Here is a 17,334-nt window from a genome sequence, read left to right as displayed (position 1 = left end):
TCGAGTTTCCCATCTTTTCTCACCACCGCCGAGTCATATTCTTCCTGTGCTCCGGCGATTTCGGGAGTGCTGAGTAATTTTTTCGGAATTTCTCGACTCGCACCCGATTCGCATCAAATCTGTCTCCTCAGGCAGTGAAAAGCGACGGCTACGTCGAATCTGATCAAATCCAGGGAGCGTCGAGGGGCGCGCGAGGAGGACCTCCGCGCGTCCAGCTCTGACGTTGACGAGCGCCAGTCATCCGATCCACTCCGGTCGACCTCGGGACGAGAAAAGCCTCCGATAACGGGCCGATTGCCGTCGGGGCGAGCGCGACCGAGCGCGGCCCGAGCGATCCGGAGTCATCATGCGCGGACTCGCTTTGAGGTTAAGTCGACCTCCGGTGAATCTCCTGGGCAAATGATCGCCGACCCGCGCCTTCGCTTCGTCTGACGGATTCGAGAGGAACCAGAGAAGGCTCAGGGTAATTCGCCATGGCCGACATCGCCCTGGGGGAGCTCAGCGGGGACCAGACGGAAAAAGTCCTGCAGTTTCAAGTAGGTATTCTTTGTAAGACTGCAGGAACGAAACCAGATAAGATATGTATTAACCAACGTGTCTTGATCAGTTGAATGTAGTGGGACCACTCGCAGGTGGTGCAGATTCACTCTGGGGTAGTTTAGGTTAGGAATACCGATCGAAACTTCCTTAGTTCAAAAACTCCAAAAAATGTAGATACATTCATTTCTGGAGGAGCGCAGAGGGGAACAGATGGAAAAAATCTGTCAGTTTCAAGTAGGTATTCTTCGTAAGACTGCAGGAACAAAATCAAACAAGATATGTATTAACCAACGTGTCTTAACTAGCTGAATTTAGCGGGGCCACTCGCAGATGGTATAGATTCACTCTGGGGTAGTTTAGGTTAGGAATACCGATCGAAACTTCCTTAGTTCAAAAACTCCAAAAAATGTAAATACATTAATTTCTGGAGCAGCGCAGAGGGGACCAGATGGAAAAAATCTGTCAGTTTCAAGTAGGCTTTCTTCGTAAGACTGCAGGAACAAAGCCAAACAAGATATGTATTAATCGACATATCTTAACTAGCTGAATTTAGCGGGACCACTCGCAGATGGTACAGATTCACTCTGGGGTAGTTTAGGTTAGGAATACCGATCGAAACATCCTTAGTCCAAGAACTCTAAAAAATATAACCATATTCATGCTTCTTGAGCCGCATGCAGTGGAAACATTGACAACGTCTGTGTCGTACTCAAAATTTAGGATTTATCCAATTCAAACCCTAAATTCGAATTTAATTGTTGACCGAGAGACTCGGAAACGAATCTGTGTATTTATTAATGCGATGAAGACATGCGATTTGATCCAGACCTGTTAAATCCTGGATTTACGAGTGCAATGGAGATTTGTTTATTCATAGATATTGCAAATTTAGTTCTTAGGTTAGGTTAGGAATGTTTTTGTCAAATAATTTCCAATGAAAACCTAACAAAATACGTTTGTTATGTGTCTCAAATAATTGAAATCGGTAATATCACTTCGAATGATAGAAATTGAGTCTCTAGATTAAATTAGGGATACCATTATCAAAACGGCTCTTATTCAATGCCTGGAAACCTTTATAATCATTTATGCATCTTGACGAACTGATTTCAGAAATGTTATTCACAAAGATGGAAATTCAGTTTGTAGGTTAGGTTAGGACTGCTATTAGCAAAGTGTTCTTAATTCAGTAACCAAAAGACTATGTTTAATTCAACGCATTCTAAATTGAATTAAATGGTATTCACAAACAGCACGTGATGAATTCAATCACATAATTCCATAAAAATACAGTAGGCAAGTTAGAAAAGTTCACTTTGAATAACCTTACAGTATAGGTAACATTCTGCACCTAGCGATAAGTAAATCAAACGGTAACCTCAAACAAACTAATTCAGTTCCACCGTAACTTCTTAACTTAACGTAAGAACTAAACCTGCACCATTTGTGAGTGATATTGAATTTAGCTAATCAATTTAATTTACTTAAGGGCAGATGTCAATTCATGCAGATTTTATTAGGCTGCCTGGAAAGTTCGTTCCGAGTTTTAAGTCCTAATGCCACATACCGAAAATCAACATGAAAGTTCCGAAACCCAATATATAGTTTTAGGTCGAGAACGTTTTGTGGTTAAGCTCTTTCATCTTTTTTAACCTTTACCAAAGTGGACTGATTTACAAATGTCTTTACGTTTCCTAGGATTTGACCCGTATCGAAGATCTCTCCGTGTGTCGAGATGTTCTACAACGACACAACTGGAATCTGGAAGTCGCCGTCCAGGTATGTCGAGGAATAATCCACGTACCTTTAAGGTAGTTGCTTTGGGATGTCATACCTTGTATATGATAAAGACATTTAATCTTCATAATAAGATTTCCATTAACACATTCAGTGCCGAAACAAATTATGAGTACGCCGTCGTAAACCGAGCATATGGCAAGGAATGTTGTAAAATGTCTTGGTTGCATTATCATGCTTGTTTAATACACTATTTAACTGCACATTTTTCCTCTTCTCGTTGCCTCTCACTTAGTAAAAACAAGTAGCAAGTAATGCTTCATTTAATGACACTCTGTTTCGCTATTTAGGAGCAGCTTAATTTCTACGAAGGACGACCTTCAATGTACGCGCAAGACTCGCGTGCACGACCTCCACAAGTCGTCGATGAAAGCAGCTCGAGAATTTACTTTGGCCCTCCCGGTGGATCCGGAAGTGGCGGTGGATTCTTTTCGTACACTATTTCCTTGTGCTACAACCTTGTTGCTAGCATTATACAATTACTTTTTGCCATATTTGGAACAAACGCCAGACCAGGTGAGTCACAATTAACACTATACTTTTAAAGTACAGTTAAGGTGAAGTGAAAACAGGTCGAGAAATTTGATCAACATCGATAAAAAAGATTCTTTTAAGTACCTACGTTGCCGACGTTCGTATTTATATTGACAGCTGTGCCGAATTATATTGGGCATTGTCTCAAATGGCATACTCTACATGTCGTTTACATACAATAATTATGAAGAAATCTAAGTAAAACACCAGAAATCTCCTGGATTTATGGTTTTTAATGCCCTAATTAATTGCAGAGGGCCATCCTGCGCCATCTGTTATCTCAATGGCAACTAAATTTTCTCTCCGAGACCTCGTATTACCTTCGTTTTAGCAAAGAAGCGTATAAGACACTATTTTTGCATTTATCCCGTTTAAATACCAGTTTCTAGATTACTAGAATGTTCTAAATCGTTGTACAATTCTCCTGACACTTTCGTTTCTCATATCGGAACCTTCAATAATTGTATATTGATCGAAATACGAGAGCCCGATGCCATTATGGTTCTGATCTAGGCTAAGTCAACCATATTTTTCTAAAATCCAAGTTTTGAAAGTGTCAGGATAATTCTTAGGTGCTCAAGAGTCATGTGCCAAAGTTCCAGAGAGATCGGTTCAATACCCTTAAAAAAACTCGAATCGACTAATTTGAGGGGGCTTTCGTATAACCTTAAAATGATTGAAAGCTTGTACGGGTCTTTATTCCCAAACCTTTATTTTATGTTATTAAGATGATATGAAAGGCACTGAGAAATTTAACCGAGGTCGATGAATTAAAATTCAACTATACCTTTTTTTGTGGTAACGTCATTTTGAATACTCAAGTGGGAACATAAGCTGACATGTCACGTTATCGACATTTATATTTATGTTGAAGTCTTTTACAGTCTATGTTGAGAATTATACTAACTGAAGCGTACCACTTGTCATTTCAGTAAAGTAATGATAAAAACATCAATGTAAAATTCGAAATCCCACGAATTCATGACTGTTTATGGTTCGATGAACCAACGTCACCATCTGTGATGTTTAGCTGCAACTAAATTTTTATTCTAAAAACATTAGCCACGAAACATGCCAGCTTTCTCTTGCAATCGTTGGTGAAAGTATTTTCCATATTTTCCCATCTGACTTTGTAATATTCCATTTGTATAGTATTTTAAATTGTTCGAGCTAGGTCCTGAAACTCTTAATTTTCTATTCTAAGCATCCAAGAAACATAAAACATCGAAAACGTGTCCGAACCACGCCATGTTGGTTCTAGTCTATGATAAATAAATTCATTTGTTATCAATAATGAAATCTCATGAGTTTCAGGTCCTACCTTAGCGCCTTCACATTCACGTGGCAAAATATGAAACAAATCGGTATATCCATTTTGGAGAATAATTTCACCGACGATTTGACTTCTCAGATGTATATAGCTGGACCCTTTCAGATCACCTCAAACGTGTGACTACATTTATATTAATTTATTTCTCTCAATGTTTTAAGTATCTTCCGATCCTGTGGAGGATGTAGTCAACTTTATCAGACTGTACGAGGAGCGTTGTAGTGATAGCCATCCGGTCTTCTACCAAGGCTCGTACAGCCAAGCCCTTTCGGATGCGAAACAGGAGCTGAGATTTCTGTTGGTTTATTTACACAAGGACGAATCCCCCGAAATCGATCGGTGGTGCAGGTAATTTCAACCGATGCAGTAACTGTAGTCGTAGCTTCAATCGATGCACTCTGTCATTTCAAATCTAATCCTGACTTGAGATTAACCGATACCACCAAACCAAGTCAATACTTTTACTTATAAGTTGCATCGAAAAGAAGTATCGATGTATATTCAGTACTGCAAAAAAGGATATGAATACTTTCCTTATTACTTGTATCGAATAAAAAGTATGGACACAGAGTTAGTATTGAAAACATACTATCGATACATATTCAGTATTACAAAAACAGATATCAATACTTTTACTTATTACTTGTATTGAATAAAAAATATGGATACATACTTAGCATTGAAAAGAAGTATCGGTACATATTCAATGCTGCAAAAAAAGATGTGAATACTTTTGGTTATTACTTGTATCGAAAAAAAGTATGAACGCACACTTAGTATTGGAAAGAAGTATCGATACATATTCAGTATTGCAATAACAGATATCAATACTTTTACTTATTACTTGGATCAAATAAAAATTATGAATGCACACAGTATTGAAAAGATACTATCGATACTTTTACATATTACTTCCACCGAAACCAAAGTATTGTTACCTACTCGAATCGAATCGACGTGCACAAGCATACAGACCAAGCTTATTTTCTATAGAGGGCATGTATTATGTAATACAGGAGAAAAATACCATTTGGGAAAGGATTTCTTTGATAATCAAAATATATTTTTATTATACGTTCAGCGTTTGAGGGGATACAAAATAAAAATTCATAAAAAAATGTATCCACCTCATTCGATTCAACATGAAGAGTTATCACCGATGCCAAGCAAATACCTAGGCTAAGGGTATCGATGACAAAAGTACTTAGTATCGAAATGAAAGTCTCGAGTATTTACTTCTATTAGTTTATCCGTAGTGCACCTGACATGAATGATCAAAAGTACTCGTAAGAATAAGATAGTTCAATGCTTCTGCTCTTCGATTGGAAAGAGGAATTCTGTCATATGACTCGAAGGAAAGAATAAATCATCGTGTTGCTTGTCCCCTGATTATAATCTAATGATAGTGATGTTTCCATTGTATCGTTAACAGGACAACTCTGGGAGACCCTGACGTTGTACGATACGTAAATACGCACACGTTGTTTTGGGCTTGCAATACACACTCCGGAGAAGGCTATAAGGTATCGGAGGCCCTCAAGTCTGGTACATACCCTTTCTTGGCTGTAATCGTCCTTAAGGACAACCGAATGACTATTGTTGGGCGGTGAGTAACCTATTACCAAAGGATACCTATTTAAGATGATATGAAAGGCGCTGAGAAATTTAATCGGCGTCGATAAATTAAAGTTCATCTGTACCCTTTTTGGTGGTAACGTCATTTTGAATACACAAGTGGGAACATAAACTGGCGCGTCCCGTTACCGACATTTATATTTATGTTGGTCTTTTACAGTCTATGTTGAAAATTATACGAAATGAAGCGTTCCATATGTTATTTCAGTAACGTAACGATAAAAACTTCGATGTAAAACTGTCGAAATCCCGTGTATTCATGACTTTATATTTTGACGAACCAACGCCGCCATCTGTGACGTTTAACTGCAACTAAATTTTTCCTCTAAAAGCATCTTTACCGACATTTATATTTATGTTGATGTGTTTTACAATCTACGTTGAGAATTATACGAAATGCAGCATTCCATATGTCATTTCGGTGAAGTAATGATAAAGAGATAGCGATAAAACTGTCGAAATCCCGTGTATTCATGACTTTATATTTTGACGAACCAACGTCGCCATCTGTGGCGTTTAGCTGCAACTAAATTTTTCTTTTGAAAGCACTGTTACCGACATTTATATTTATGTTGAAGTCTTTTACAATCTACGTTGAGAATTATATAAAATGAAGCGTTCTGTGTGTTATTTCAGTAAAGTAACGAGGAATAGAACTGGAAAAGACGTGAATTCACGTCAGCGGTCGCGAACGTGTTAACAGCAGTTCTACCGCATGCATATTTATTAATAAGGGCATTTGTTTGACCAGAATGGAGGGCACGCCGTCGCCGACCGAGCTGCTCTCCCGGCTACGGGCGATCGTCGACAGCAACGAGATGGGCCTCATCCAGGTCCGACAAGAGAGGTAAACTCGGATTCGGGGGAATGGAGAGGGAGAGACAGAGCGACGGTGATTTGGAGATAATGGAGTAATCACGTTACAGGGCGGAGCGTAGCGCGGCTCAGTCGTTGCGCCAGCAGCAGGACCGGGCGTACGAAGAGTCGCTGCGCGCCGACCAGGAGAAGGACCGCCGCCGCGCGGAGGAGCGACGAGCGCTAGAGGAGCGCGCCGCGCGGGAGCGGGAGGAACTAGACGCTCAGGAGATGGAGGTGGAGCGCGTCAGGCTGGCCAAACGCCGGGCCGAGGGGCAGGTGCCGGTCGAGCCGGGCCCGGACCACCCTAAGGCCTGCCACCTACAGATCAAGGTCGGCGAGAGGACCCTCAAGAGGCGATTCCTCCTCTCGGACACGATCGAGGTAACCGACAACCTCTTCCGAAGGCACATGATCTAGCGACGTGGCGGGTCGAGTACTTTACCAACTTGAGTTAAGGGGATGTGAAAGTGGCCTCCGAAAGGTCAATCGTTCATGAATCTTTTCAACTGAGGGTATCAAGTCGTTTTTGGGCTGGGCTCCCATCCGCTTTAGCTTGGAACTCTCGCCAACCCACGCTGGAGCATTGCGTCTCAGCTGGGGCCTTGCACGAATGCTCGCACCACGCGGGTGCAGGGGAGGGACGAGGTTCCCCGCGGGCAACGGATGGGGTCAAGCGGCCTCCCTTCGGGGAGTGCGTCGCGGAGGCCCCGACCCGGCTAGCTCGTCCCTGGGGTTTGACGATCGGTTCGGAGCATTCGGGTTTTTCCAGTCCGTCTTGGGCTTCCGGGCCCCCTTGGTAGTGTGGGCGCTGGAGGTAGATGGTTGTCTAACCCCCCAGAAATGGGGGGGCCGGTAGGGAGCCATTTTGGCTCCAAATACGGTGGGCCGCAAGGCCTATAGCGCACTTGTATCAAACCGTTTCCAACTTCATAACGTGAATATAGAGGCTATAAGGAAGGTCCTGACACTCGTGAAACTTCATTTTTTATTAAAAAAAAAACGGTTAAAAATACCTATGAACAAATTTAAAAAAAAAATTGAAATTTCATGGAGGTCAGGACCTTCGCTAAAGCTTCCACGTTCACGTTGTGAAGTTTGAAACGATTCGGTGCATCCAGTTTGGAGAAAAGGTTCATAAACGCGATGTCTTTGGCGCCACTTTCACATCTCCTTAAATTAGGGTGGGGTCCATGTAATCTAAGTCCATGGTCCAATTGGGATTCACTTAGTTCTCGAATGACCACAGATTTCTATACATAAACCTAGATCGCTAACAGTTGCTGTATGGACTGGAGAAAAATGTGCTAGTCTCCTTGCCACTTTACCTCATTTATGGTTCCATCAGTTACCGTTTGGGGGCGCTGACTCGTACATTTTATAGGGATATTCTAGTCGAGTCGCGCTTCCCGCCCCCCGATGGTAAGATGGGAAGGACACGGGATTCTGTACGTCAATTTGACAGCTGTCAATATAGTTAATCTATTGAAAGAACACGGTTAACGATATCGAGAAATTCGGAATTGGCGTATAGAATCTTGCTACAAGCCAGTCGAAATACTCCAGGCCTGTTTTTTTTTAATTCTCGAGATTCTTATTTCGAGTAATATAACTGAGAATGTTACCCAATCTGAAGATCCCTAGAGAATTTAAAAGAATTGAAGAGAATTCTGAGAATTTGTATGTAAATTAATTTATTACTTTTAATTCGTAATATTCATAAAGTCAAGGTACTTATTAGCCGAAAATAGTGTCCCATTAATTTGCGATGATTTTCTATTTCTGCAGTTTGTCTTGCCACTCTTAATAATCTCAAGATAAACAAAAGTTTAGGGAGTTAGGTCAACCGATTAACTGTGACTTGTCCAATTATTGGAAGTTCAGGAATTCTGGTATTGAAAGTTTATTTTTACAATTTAATAAACAACACTTTTGCGGCATTTTCTTTGTTATTTAATTCGTGAAAACGATAAATGTTACGTGTCATCGTGTGACATCTGCACTTCCGCGAGTTTGACTTAACGCGTCAAATTACAAACTCCTCCCCTGCCCTCTTGCGGCGTTAAAAGGAAACCGAAATGAGGTAAACCGGAAAAGCCCTTGAACACATTTGAACTCCCACTGTTAGCGACCTAGGTCGATGTACAGAAATCTGTGCGAATGACCAACTTCCATAATCCATTCTCGTTCTCTCCCAGGACGTCTACCACTGGATCTTCAGCCAGCCGGACTCGCCGGCCAACTTCGAGATCACCACCACCTTCCCGAAGCGGGTCCTGTACCCCGGGGAAGAGGTGCAGACCCTGGTGCAGGCCGGACTCACTTGCAGGGAGGCCCTCCACGTGAACGACTTGGACGATTAATCCGTGACGAGTGGCGACAGACTCCTCCTCTCGGTTAGGCTAGGTTCGTCGCCCCGGAAGCGGACGAGGCCCGCGGCTCGCCTCGCTTCTCCAGGGAGCAACGACATTATCGCGACGTCTCCTCGGCACGAGTCGACGCCGAAGTTCCGTCGAGGCTTCTGATCGAAATCCGGGAAAGAGGGAAACCCCTCCTCGAGGTCGAGAACACCCTAGTGAAGGAAGGACGCTTAAATATCTCATATAGGTCATATAGGTCCTTACTCGTATCTCACTTTTAGCGTTAAAAGACGTATTTTAGAGCACTGTTAAAAGCGACCCTACTCGTGTCTCGCTTTTCAACCACTTTTGTAGAAGATCCTTAAAAGAAGCCGTAAAAGATGTATTTTAGCAGCAATACCTCCTCATACACCCTTTTAAGCTTCCTTTGTTGTCTTTTAAGCTTTTAGGATAAAAGCGAGCGACGATTCCCTAAAAGTGGGTAGGGGGACTTTTGAGCCGCTTTTAGTTATCAAAGTTATACATCAATTTTTGACAGCTTTTAGTTGTCAAAATCTTACATGAAAAATGGAATGCGTTGACGACATTTTTCACGGAGCAAAAGCTCGCGAAGGGAGTACAGGGCATCGAATAAATACCAGGGACTTTTCAAGTCCATTTTTGTAACAAAGTTCAGCATACTGAACTGTTGGCACATAAAAAACGCACGTGCTGGGCACGCGGAACGCAGTCGTCACGTTTTTCCGACGTTTTGTTGTATTACATTTCGTGAAAGCGGTCGTAAAAGAAGGTACGAGGATGGCGTCTTTTAACAGCGGTCCGATCATCTTTAACTAAGAGACTTTTAAAAGCGCTGCTAAATGTGAGATATGAGTAAGGGACATAGTAGACTGAAACGCTTACTGGCATAGCCCGCTTTTGTACAGTGGAATTACGAATTAAGTTTGGCATAACCACTGCACGATGCCAATTGGGAATGATACTAAATTTTCCTTTTGGGCGGTACAAACGCTGCGCACATATTGTTTAATTTGGGAGTGGAACTGCGACGAAGAGCCATCCATCGTTTCATTATTCTCGGCACTGATCTATATACTAACTGGATAACTGATACCTATTTGTTCTATGTGGAAAAGACTTTGCCAAATTCGAGGCACCCCAGCGCCAACTACGTAGGGGCAGCGATACTAAAGAAGTAACGTGTGCGCATGTGCGAAAGTTTTGAACTGCCAGTCCACTGATCCGTAGATGAACTGAATAACTGATACTTATTTGTTCTATACGAAGATAACTTCGAAATTTGTTTATTTGTTCTTTACGGAACAGACTTTGCCGAATTCGAGGCACCCCAGCGCCAACTACGTAGGGGCAGCGATACTAAAGAAGTAACGTGTGCGCATGTGCGAAAATTTTGAACTGTCTCTTCACTGATCTATAGATGAACTGAATAACTAATTCCTAATTGTTCTATACGGAAAAGACTGCCGAATTCGAGGCATACCAGCGCCACCTACGTAAGAACAGCGATACTAAAGAAGTAACGTGTGCGCATGTGCGAAAGTTTTGAACAGTCAATCCACTGATCCGTAGTGAACTGAATAGCTGATACTTGTTTGTTTTATACGAAGATAACTTCGAAAACTGATTTATATACTAACTGGATAGCTGATACCTATTTGTTCTTTACGGAAAAGACTTTACCGAATTCGAGGCACCCCAGCACCCGGCCGATTCAGCTTTGCCAGACCTTTACCGTTTTTAAGTCCTACATATACCGTTCTATCCTTCGATTCAGTTCAAAAGTAGTATGGAAAAATACCTTTATCAATTAACGGTGATTTATTTTGTGTTTTAGTTCATGAAGCGTCATTAATTTAGCGGAAAACTCGCCTTCACGCGATTTCCTCACATAGCGCCAAAATTCAATATGGCCGATTCAGCTTTCCCAGACCTTTAACATTTTTAAGTCCTACATATACCATTCTATCCTTCGATTCAATTCAAAAGTAGTTTGGAAAAATATGTTTATCAATTAACGGTGATTTATTTTGTGTTTTAGTTCATGAAGCGTCATTAATTTAGCGGAAAACTCGCCTTTACGCGATTTCCTCACATGGCGCCAAAATTCAATATGGCCGATTCAGCTTTCCCAGACCTTTAACGTGTTTAAGTCCTACATATACCGTTCTATCCTTCGATTCAGTTCAAAGGTAGTTTGGAAAAATATGTTTATCAATTAACGGTGATTTATTTTGTCTTTTAGTTCATGAAGTATCATTAATTTAGCGAAAAACTCGCCTTCACGCGATTTCCTCGCGTCTGACGCAAAATTCAATATGGCCGACTTAGCTTTCCCAGGCCCTTAAGGTTTGTCAGCGTCGACTTGACATACACAGACATTTGTCGAGATAACGACGTCGAAGAAGACTCGTCGGATCTCGGAAAATAACAAAATAAACGGCTTCCCGACTCGCCGGTGGTCAGGCTATAAGAGAAAGAAAGAGAGGAGGAGGAACTATGACTAATTAACTTTACGCGGGTGTAAAAAAAATCTTTGTAAATGTCTCCTTATCCGAGTAACCTTTGCGAACCCACAGTAGCGGAGGATTTGTCAAATAAAGTGATTCTTGTGGTCAAAACACGTCTCGAGATTTATGAATCTACTGGGTTGGTGCATAATTAATGTCACAGAGCAAAGTAAATAAAAAATAACAAATCGTAGAATTAATAATGCGTCAACCGAATACTAGGGAGTTGATTCGACTGAAAATGTCATGAAAAAGGGGAGAGAGTAAGAGACACAGAATGCCGGGCCTTGATAAAAATTTCATACTTCACGTATAAAAATAAAGACATCGTTAAATTCTATTCCTGATTGCCGTTGACGTGAATAACGTCCATAACAATACACGGACAAGTTTGCGGCAACCAGTTTCAGAATTCACGATTACTGAAGCCCTAATTGCCTGCAAAGTGACACCCTGCGCCATCTGTGATTTCCGTGTCAACTAAATTTTTACTCCAAGACCTCGTATTACCTTCGTTTTAGCATAGAAGCGCATACGACACTTTTTTTGCATTTACCCCGTTCAAATGCTAGTTTCTCAATTACCTAAGTGTTCTAAATTATCGTGCAATTGTCCTGACACTTTCGTTTCTAATATTAGAGTCTTCAATAATTGGATATCGATCGAAATATTAGAGCTCGATGCCATTTTGGTTCTGGGCTAGACTAAGTTAAACGTCTTTTTTTTTTTTAATCCAATTTTTGAAAGTGTTAGGATAATTCCTAGGTGCTCACGAGTCATGTGTCAAAGTCTCAGACAGTTCTATTCGATAAATTAAAAAAAAAAGTGTGTTATTAGAATCAAGTGATTTGAGGAGAGTTTCATTTTCACGCCTTACCGTCCTCCTTATAATCAAAAGTGACCTGTGACTTGAAAAGATTACTTTTCCATTTACTAAACTCACTGACATAGGCTATCACCTTTTCAATTGTTTCGATGCTGTCAAAACAGAGCGAAGCCTTCGGAGAGATCTTGGTGACCGGATAGAGGAAGCTGTTAACAGAAGAGGTGTTCGGGATGAAAGAGGATTAAAATTAGTCGAATACTAATTTATTAGTTATCCAGTATATTAAATTAACTGCTTTCCTTCCATTTTGTTTCCTTCGAGAAGACAATAGCACTGATCCACACCCTTGCTCTGTCGGTTAGCGAACACTTTACAAAATCGATCCAAGGTTCGGACAGTTCGATGTCTCCATTTAGTAATTTACAATTTAAACGTCGATCCGACGACTTTGACCGTTTCCAGACGAGCTATTACAAAATATACCCTATTACGTGGTAGCTTTCATTTCCAGACGTTCCGAAGTTTCGTGATTTCTCGTAGTATGTATGTACACGTGTGTCTCATAAAATAGGTTAGGTTATCTTCTTCGGTGAGTCTATACAAATCGGATATGGATTTGCATCGGTATGAAATCTACATATGTCTTCTCGGCGAATATACGTACATTTACATGGTAATACTTAGAGAATCGTGCGCATTCGTGCAACTGTTTTTGTGCTCCTGTTTGGGAATATCACTTTGTAGACGCCTCTGCTTTCCTGGAGACTCTTCGCTCTTCCGCGAGAGGGCCAATACACCTTCTCGCTCTTCGTTTCAAGTAAATCATCGTCCGGGAGATATGAAACATCGAAAGAAAGGGTAAAACGATTCAAGCTGTCGACGAAGAAACCAAATCGATACTTCCTTTTGGGCTTTGGCATCATTCGGAGTATCGGTGCTTAGAGAAGATCGCACTTCCCTGCGCGTCTTTGCTTTCTTCGGTTCTTCTCCAACTCTGCTGGCGGTTGATTCCGAATTATACGTACCACCTGAAGGAACGAATTTAAAAAATCTTACCATTCAAATGAAACTTCTTAAGATGATACGAAAGGTGCTGAGAAATTTAATCAACGTCGATAAATTAAAATTCATCTACATCCTTTTTGGTGGTAACGTATAGCTGATAATATTGGACCAATATTGCACCACTATTTGTTGCTTAAGATTATATGAAAGAGTCATTCTATAAATATAAAACGTCAAAATGTTTATAAAACCTTTTTCCAAACTGAATACACCGAATCAATGGAAACTTCAGCGAATGATTACGGAGACTCAAAGAAAAAACATGGTGCTCATGAAATTTAATTTTTGATAAAAAAATTGTTTATTTAGCGAAGACTAGAACCAAGAATACATATTTTTTTTGTTAAATGAAATTTCATAAGCACCACGTTCTTCCTTAGGACCTCCATAATCAAGAGTTGGTTTCAAATGATTCGGTGCATCTAGTTTTGAGGAAAGTTTTATAAATATTTTTACATTTTATATGTATAAAATGACCCTTTCAAACCACCTTAAGAGGTTATAACAACACGCACCTCATGAAACGCGGCATCCACGTTCAAGGGGGGATCTTTGGCAGACGTTTCAACGTAGGGAACACCCAAACGGTGCGCCAGTTCCCTGCCCTGCTCTTCGGTGATCTTCCTGAGATGCACCAGGTCCACTTTGTTCGCAACGAGCAACATGGGGTAAACGTCGCGGTCCTTGACCCTCAGGATTTGAGTATAAAAGTTGACGATGTTCTCGTAGGACTGTTCATCGGTGACAGAGTAGACCAGCAGGAAGCCATCGCCCTTTCGCATGTACTGCTCTCGCATGGCACTGAACTCCTCCTGGCCAGCGGTGTCCAGCACTGGGGAAAGAAGCTCAATGAGTCCGCGAAGAAAGATAAAGAAGAATTCAAAGTGAAACCTCTGAGTTGAAGAGAAAAGACAAAGTTTAATTGCAGGGTAATCGTGTAATAAAAATAAGGAAACTTATTAAACATAAAATATAGTTTCATTATTAAATTATATACAGAATGTGATGTTTTTAATATGATAAAGACTAACGGACATGCTAGCTGATGATAATTTTTAATTGTAAAATATCATCGAGGCAGTCTTGGGAGTAGAGCAGAAAAATCTGAATATCTTGGACCCCTGAAGTAGAGACGATTTCAATGCATGGCGTTGTATCTTTGACTATAAAACTATGGACTACTAGTTGCCAGCTTCACGCAGGTTGCGCCACACAGATATCGTCGCCATCGAGAACCAGGAATTAATAATTTCACATACCTGCAGTTCTAATTTAAATTCACAATGAAATAGATTCGTATTTAATTAAAGAAAATGGACCACTACCTCTTGGTTGAATGCAATCTTAGCCCAAAATATCCGAGTAAAAATAGAGAGAAAGACGCAAACGTATCATTTTGACACAAGGGATTAATCAATCATATCGGATTAAGCGACATCTTATTTATAAACAACAAACTTTCCCTCTCCATGCATCACAAACCTTTGAAATGAATTTTCTTTAAATTATATCAAGAATTAAGTACACATACAATAGCATTTGAATAATTTCACAGCTATTCGATAAAATTATTTTCGTTATAAATTTGAGGACACCGGGCTATGAATTCAAGCGGAAATGCGTAGAGGTAAAGTTATTCCAAACATAGCTCGTCTTTTGGTATCTCTTTGACTTAAAGAACCAGCTGATCGAAGTACAGATAGCCCTCCTACAACACGGCATCCTATAACACAGTTTTGCTCTAACACGCTAGGACAAATTGCGGGAACCCTCGTATAGCCCTGTACCCTATAACACCGTTTTGCTCTAACACGATAAGAAAATTGCGAGAACCTTTGTACAACAACGTACTCCTACAGCACTGTATAACATGATTTTTAACATATTTAAAAACTAAATTACCTTAATATAATGACGGGAAAGAACAATAAACTACAGTGCCTTTACGTGAAAATATTTGTTTTTTTTCGCTTTGTGTTCTACATAAATTTATATTTTTAATAAAAATTAAGTTGCTTATATGGAATTAAAAAAAAAAAGTTTGTTTTTAACACGTTGAGTACCACGTGGTTTTATAACGACTTCCCAGTGAGGCCACGCACGCTGCGGACGGTTCAGTGTCACCGATGACTGACACGGCCTGAACGGAAAGTTCAGTGTCAGTCACCGGTGACCAACGTGGCACTCAACGTGTAAATAGGTTTTCGGAACGTAATCCCCCCTTTTGTCCTGGCTCCGAGTTTCATATAACACATTTTCTAGGAACCTATCTACCGTGTTATAGGAGGGTTACCTGTAATTATATTTGAATTTCCCTCCTTTTTCTTCCACGACTCGGGTCTGCACCACGATTCATGGTCTCTCTCGGTTGATGTATGTCTAGCAGTCTATACCTATATAGTCAAAGCGCGTATTTTCTTATACCACTTTGTGATGCCAATTTTGACTACTATAACATGAGAAGTTTCAGTTGAAAAGAGGCGTGACGTCGACGTACCGTCCAAGATGCACCATTGGTCGTCGATCTCGGTGTGCTGGATGTAGCTGTCCTCGATGGTGGGGTCGTAGTCGGTGACGAAGAGCTTCTGGAAGAACTGGATGGTCAGGGCGCTCTTGCCGACGCCTCCGTCGCCCACCACGACCAGCTTGAAGGTGACGAGATTGTCGTTGTTCGGAGGCCTCGTCATGCTGGAGGAGGTGCGGTCTTCCGACCGTTGAGATCAACCCGAGCCGAGACGGGCCGGGGCGAGGGTGCGCGCCCTCGTGCGACGATCCATCCCTTCGAGGTGCTTCGAGGCGACCGCGAGGTCGAAGGAGGCGCAGTACGGCTCTCGACGGGCGCCACGCACCTGCGCATGTCCGAGTCTCTTATTGCGGGTCCACAACAGTCCGCAACTCAAATTAACCAGAGTTTAAGGCCCGATTCCACGACTCGAATTAAACGAAGACTGACTAGTTTCCATCCAGTATAAACACGGTATAACCAGTTCAATTTTGGTTAATTCAAGTTGCGGAACCGAGCCTAAGGCTGCTTATAGTCGGTTTAAACACGAAGGAGTTTATTACGTATTTTTTATGAGAGCGCTCACTTCTCGCACTTTCACTTTGGTAGTCGATAAACTCGCATTTGAACGGGATAAAGGCAAAAAAAGTGTTGTATGCGCTTCTTTGCTAAAGCGATGGGAATACGAGGTCTCGGAGTGAAAATTGAATTGACCTGGAAATCACAGATGGCGCAGGTGGTCCCTCCGCAGTCAATTAGAGCCCCAGAAAGCACGAATCCAGAGGATTTCTGGAGTTTTACTTCGATTTCTTTATAATTATTGTACGAAAACGACAGGTGGAGTATGCTATTTGGTACAATACCCAATATAATTCGATATAGCTGTCAATATAAAAACGAACGTCGGGAACGTAGGCATTTAGAAAAATCTTCTTTATCGACGTTGATCAAGTTCCTCGGCGTGTTTCGCTTCACCTTAAAACAATGATAAACCCACCTGTTCCGAGTCCAGTACTTTGACGATTAAAAATAAAATCCACCGCCAATAATTAGCACCCATACTTTATTTAATCTTGCATATGCCCATAAACAATAATATTAAAATATGCAAAGACCCCAAACGATTAATACTTTTATGACAGTCCACATGTATAATCGTGCCTATTCAGAAAAGGCGCAGCGTTTTAAGTTCATTATCTCAAAAAGTGCGCAATTATTCAACAACTCATGAGTAACGATAAAATTATCAAAATTATTGACTGCTAAGAGATAACTATACATAGACAGTAGAGTTAGAAAATTCTCGGTAATATAAAATCGGAGAAGGTAACTTTGAAAGATACGAGAATATTGATAATTTA

The 17,334-nt window shown here is 41.0% G+C and overlaps 2 protein-coding genes across 2 annotated transcripts; one reads left to right on the top strand and one right to left on the bottom strand.

Moving 5' to 3' along the window:
• Positions 1–9,298, top strand: LOC105694354 (FAS-associated factor 2). Its single transcript, XM_012414907.2, has 8 exons — positions 1–536; positions 2,239–2,319; positions 2,628–2,853; positions 4,363–4,549; positions 5,634–5,807; positions 6,588–6,683; positions 6,763–7,075; positions 8,890–9,298. The coding sequence occupies exons 1-8, from the start codon at positions 474–476 to the stop codon at positions 9,052–9,054; spliced, it is 1,305 nt and encodes a 434-aa protein (XP_012270330.1). The 5' UTR covers positions 1–473; the 3' UTR covers positions 9,055–9,298.
• Positions 9,299–12,652: 3,354 nt separating this feature from the next.
• LOC105694355 (ras-related protein M-Ras) lies at positions 12,653–16,330 on the bottom strand. The gene is made up of 3 exons (XM_012414908.2): positions 15,968–16,330; positions 13,986–14,302; positions 12,653–13,433 (listed from the first exon to the last, which is right to left on the bottom strand). Exons 1-3 carry the CDS (start codon positions 16,155–16,157, stop codon positions 13,344–13,346), a joined length of 597 nt encoding a protein of 198 aa, XP_012270331.1. The 5' UTR covers positions 16,158–16,330; the 3' UTR covers positions 12,653–13,343.
• Positions 16,331–17,334: the final 1,004 nt, after the last annotated feature.

This window comes from Orussus abietinus, unplaced genomic scaffold (genome assembly GCF_000612105.2).
Source record: "Orussus abietinus isolate OABI.00-Male unplaced genomic scaffold, Oabi_2.0 scaffold381, whole genome shotgun sequence".
NCBI lineage: Eukaryota > Metazoa > Arthropoda > Insecta > Hymenoptera > Orussidae > Orussus > Orussus abietinus.
Note: the sequence above shows the minus strand (reverse complement) of the source record. Positions and strands in the feature narration are given on the sequence as shown.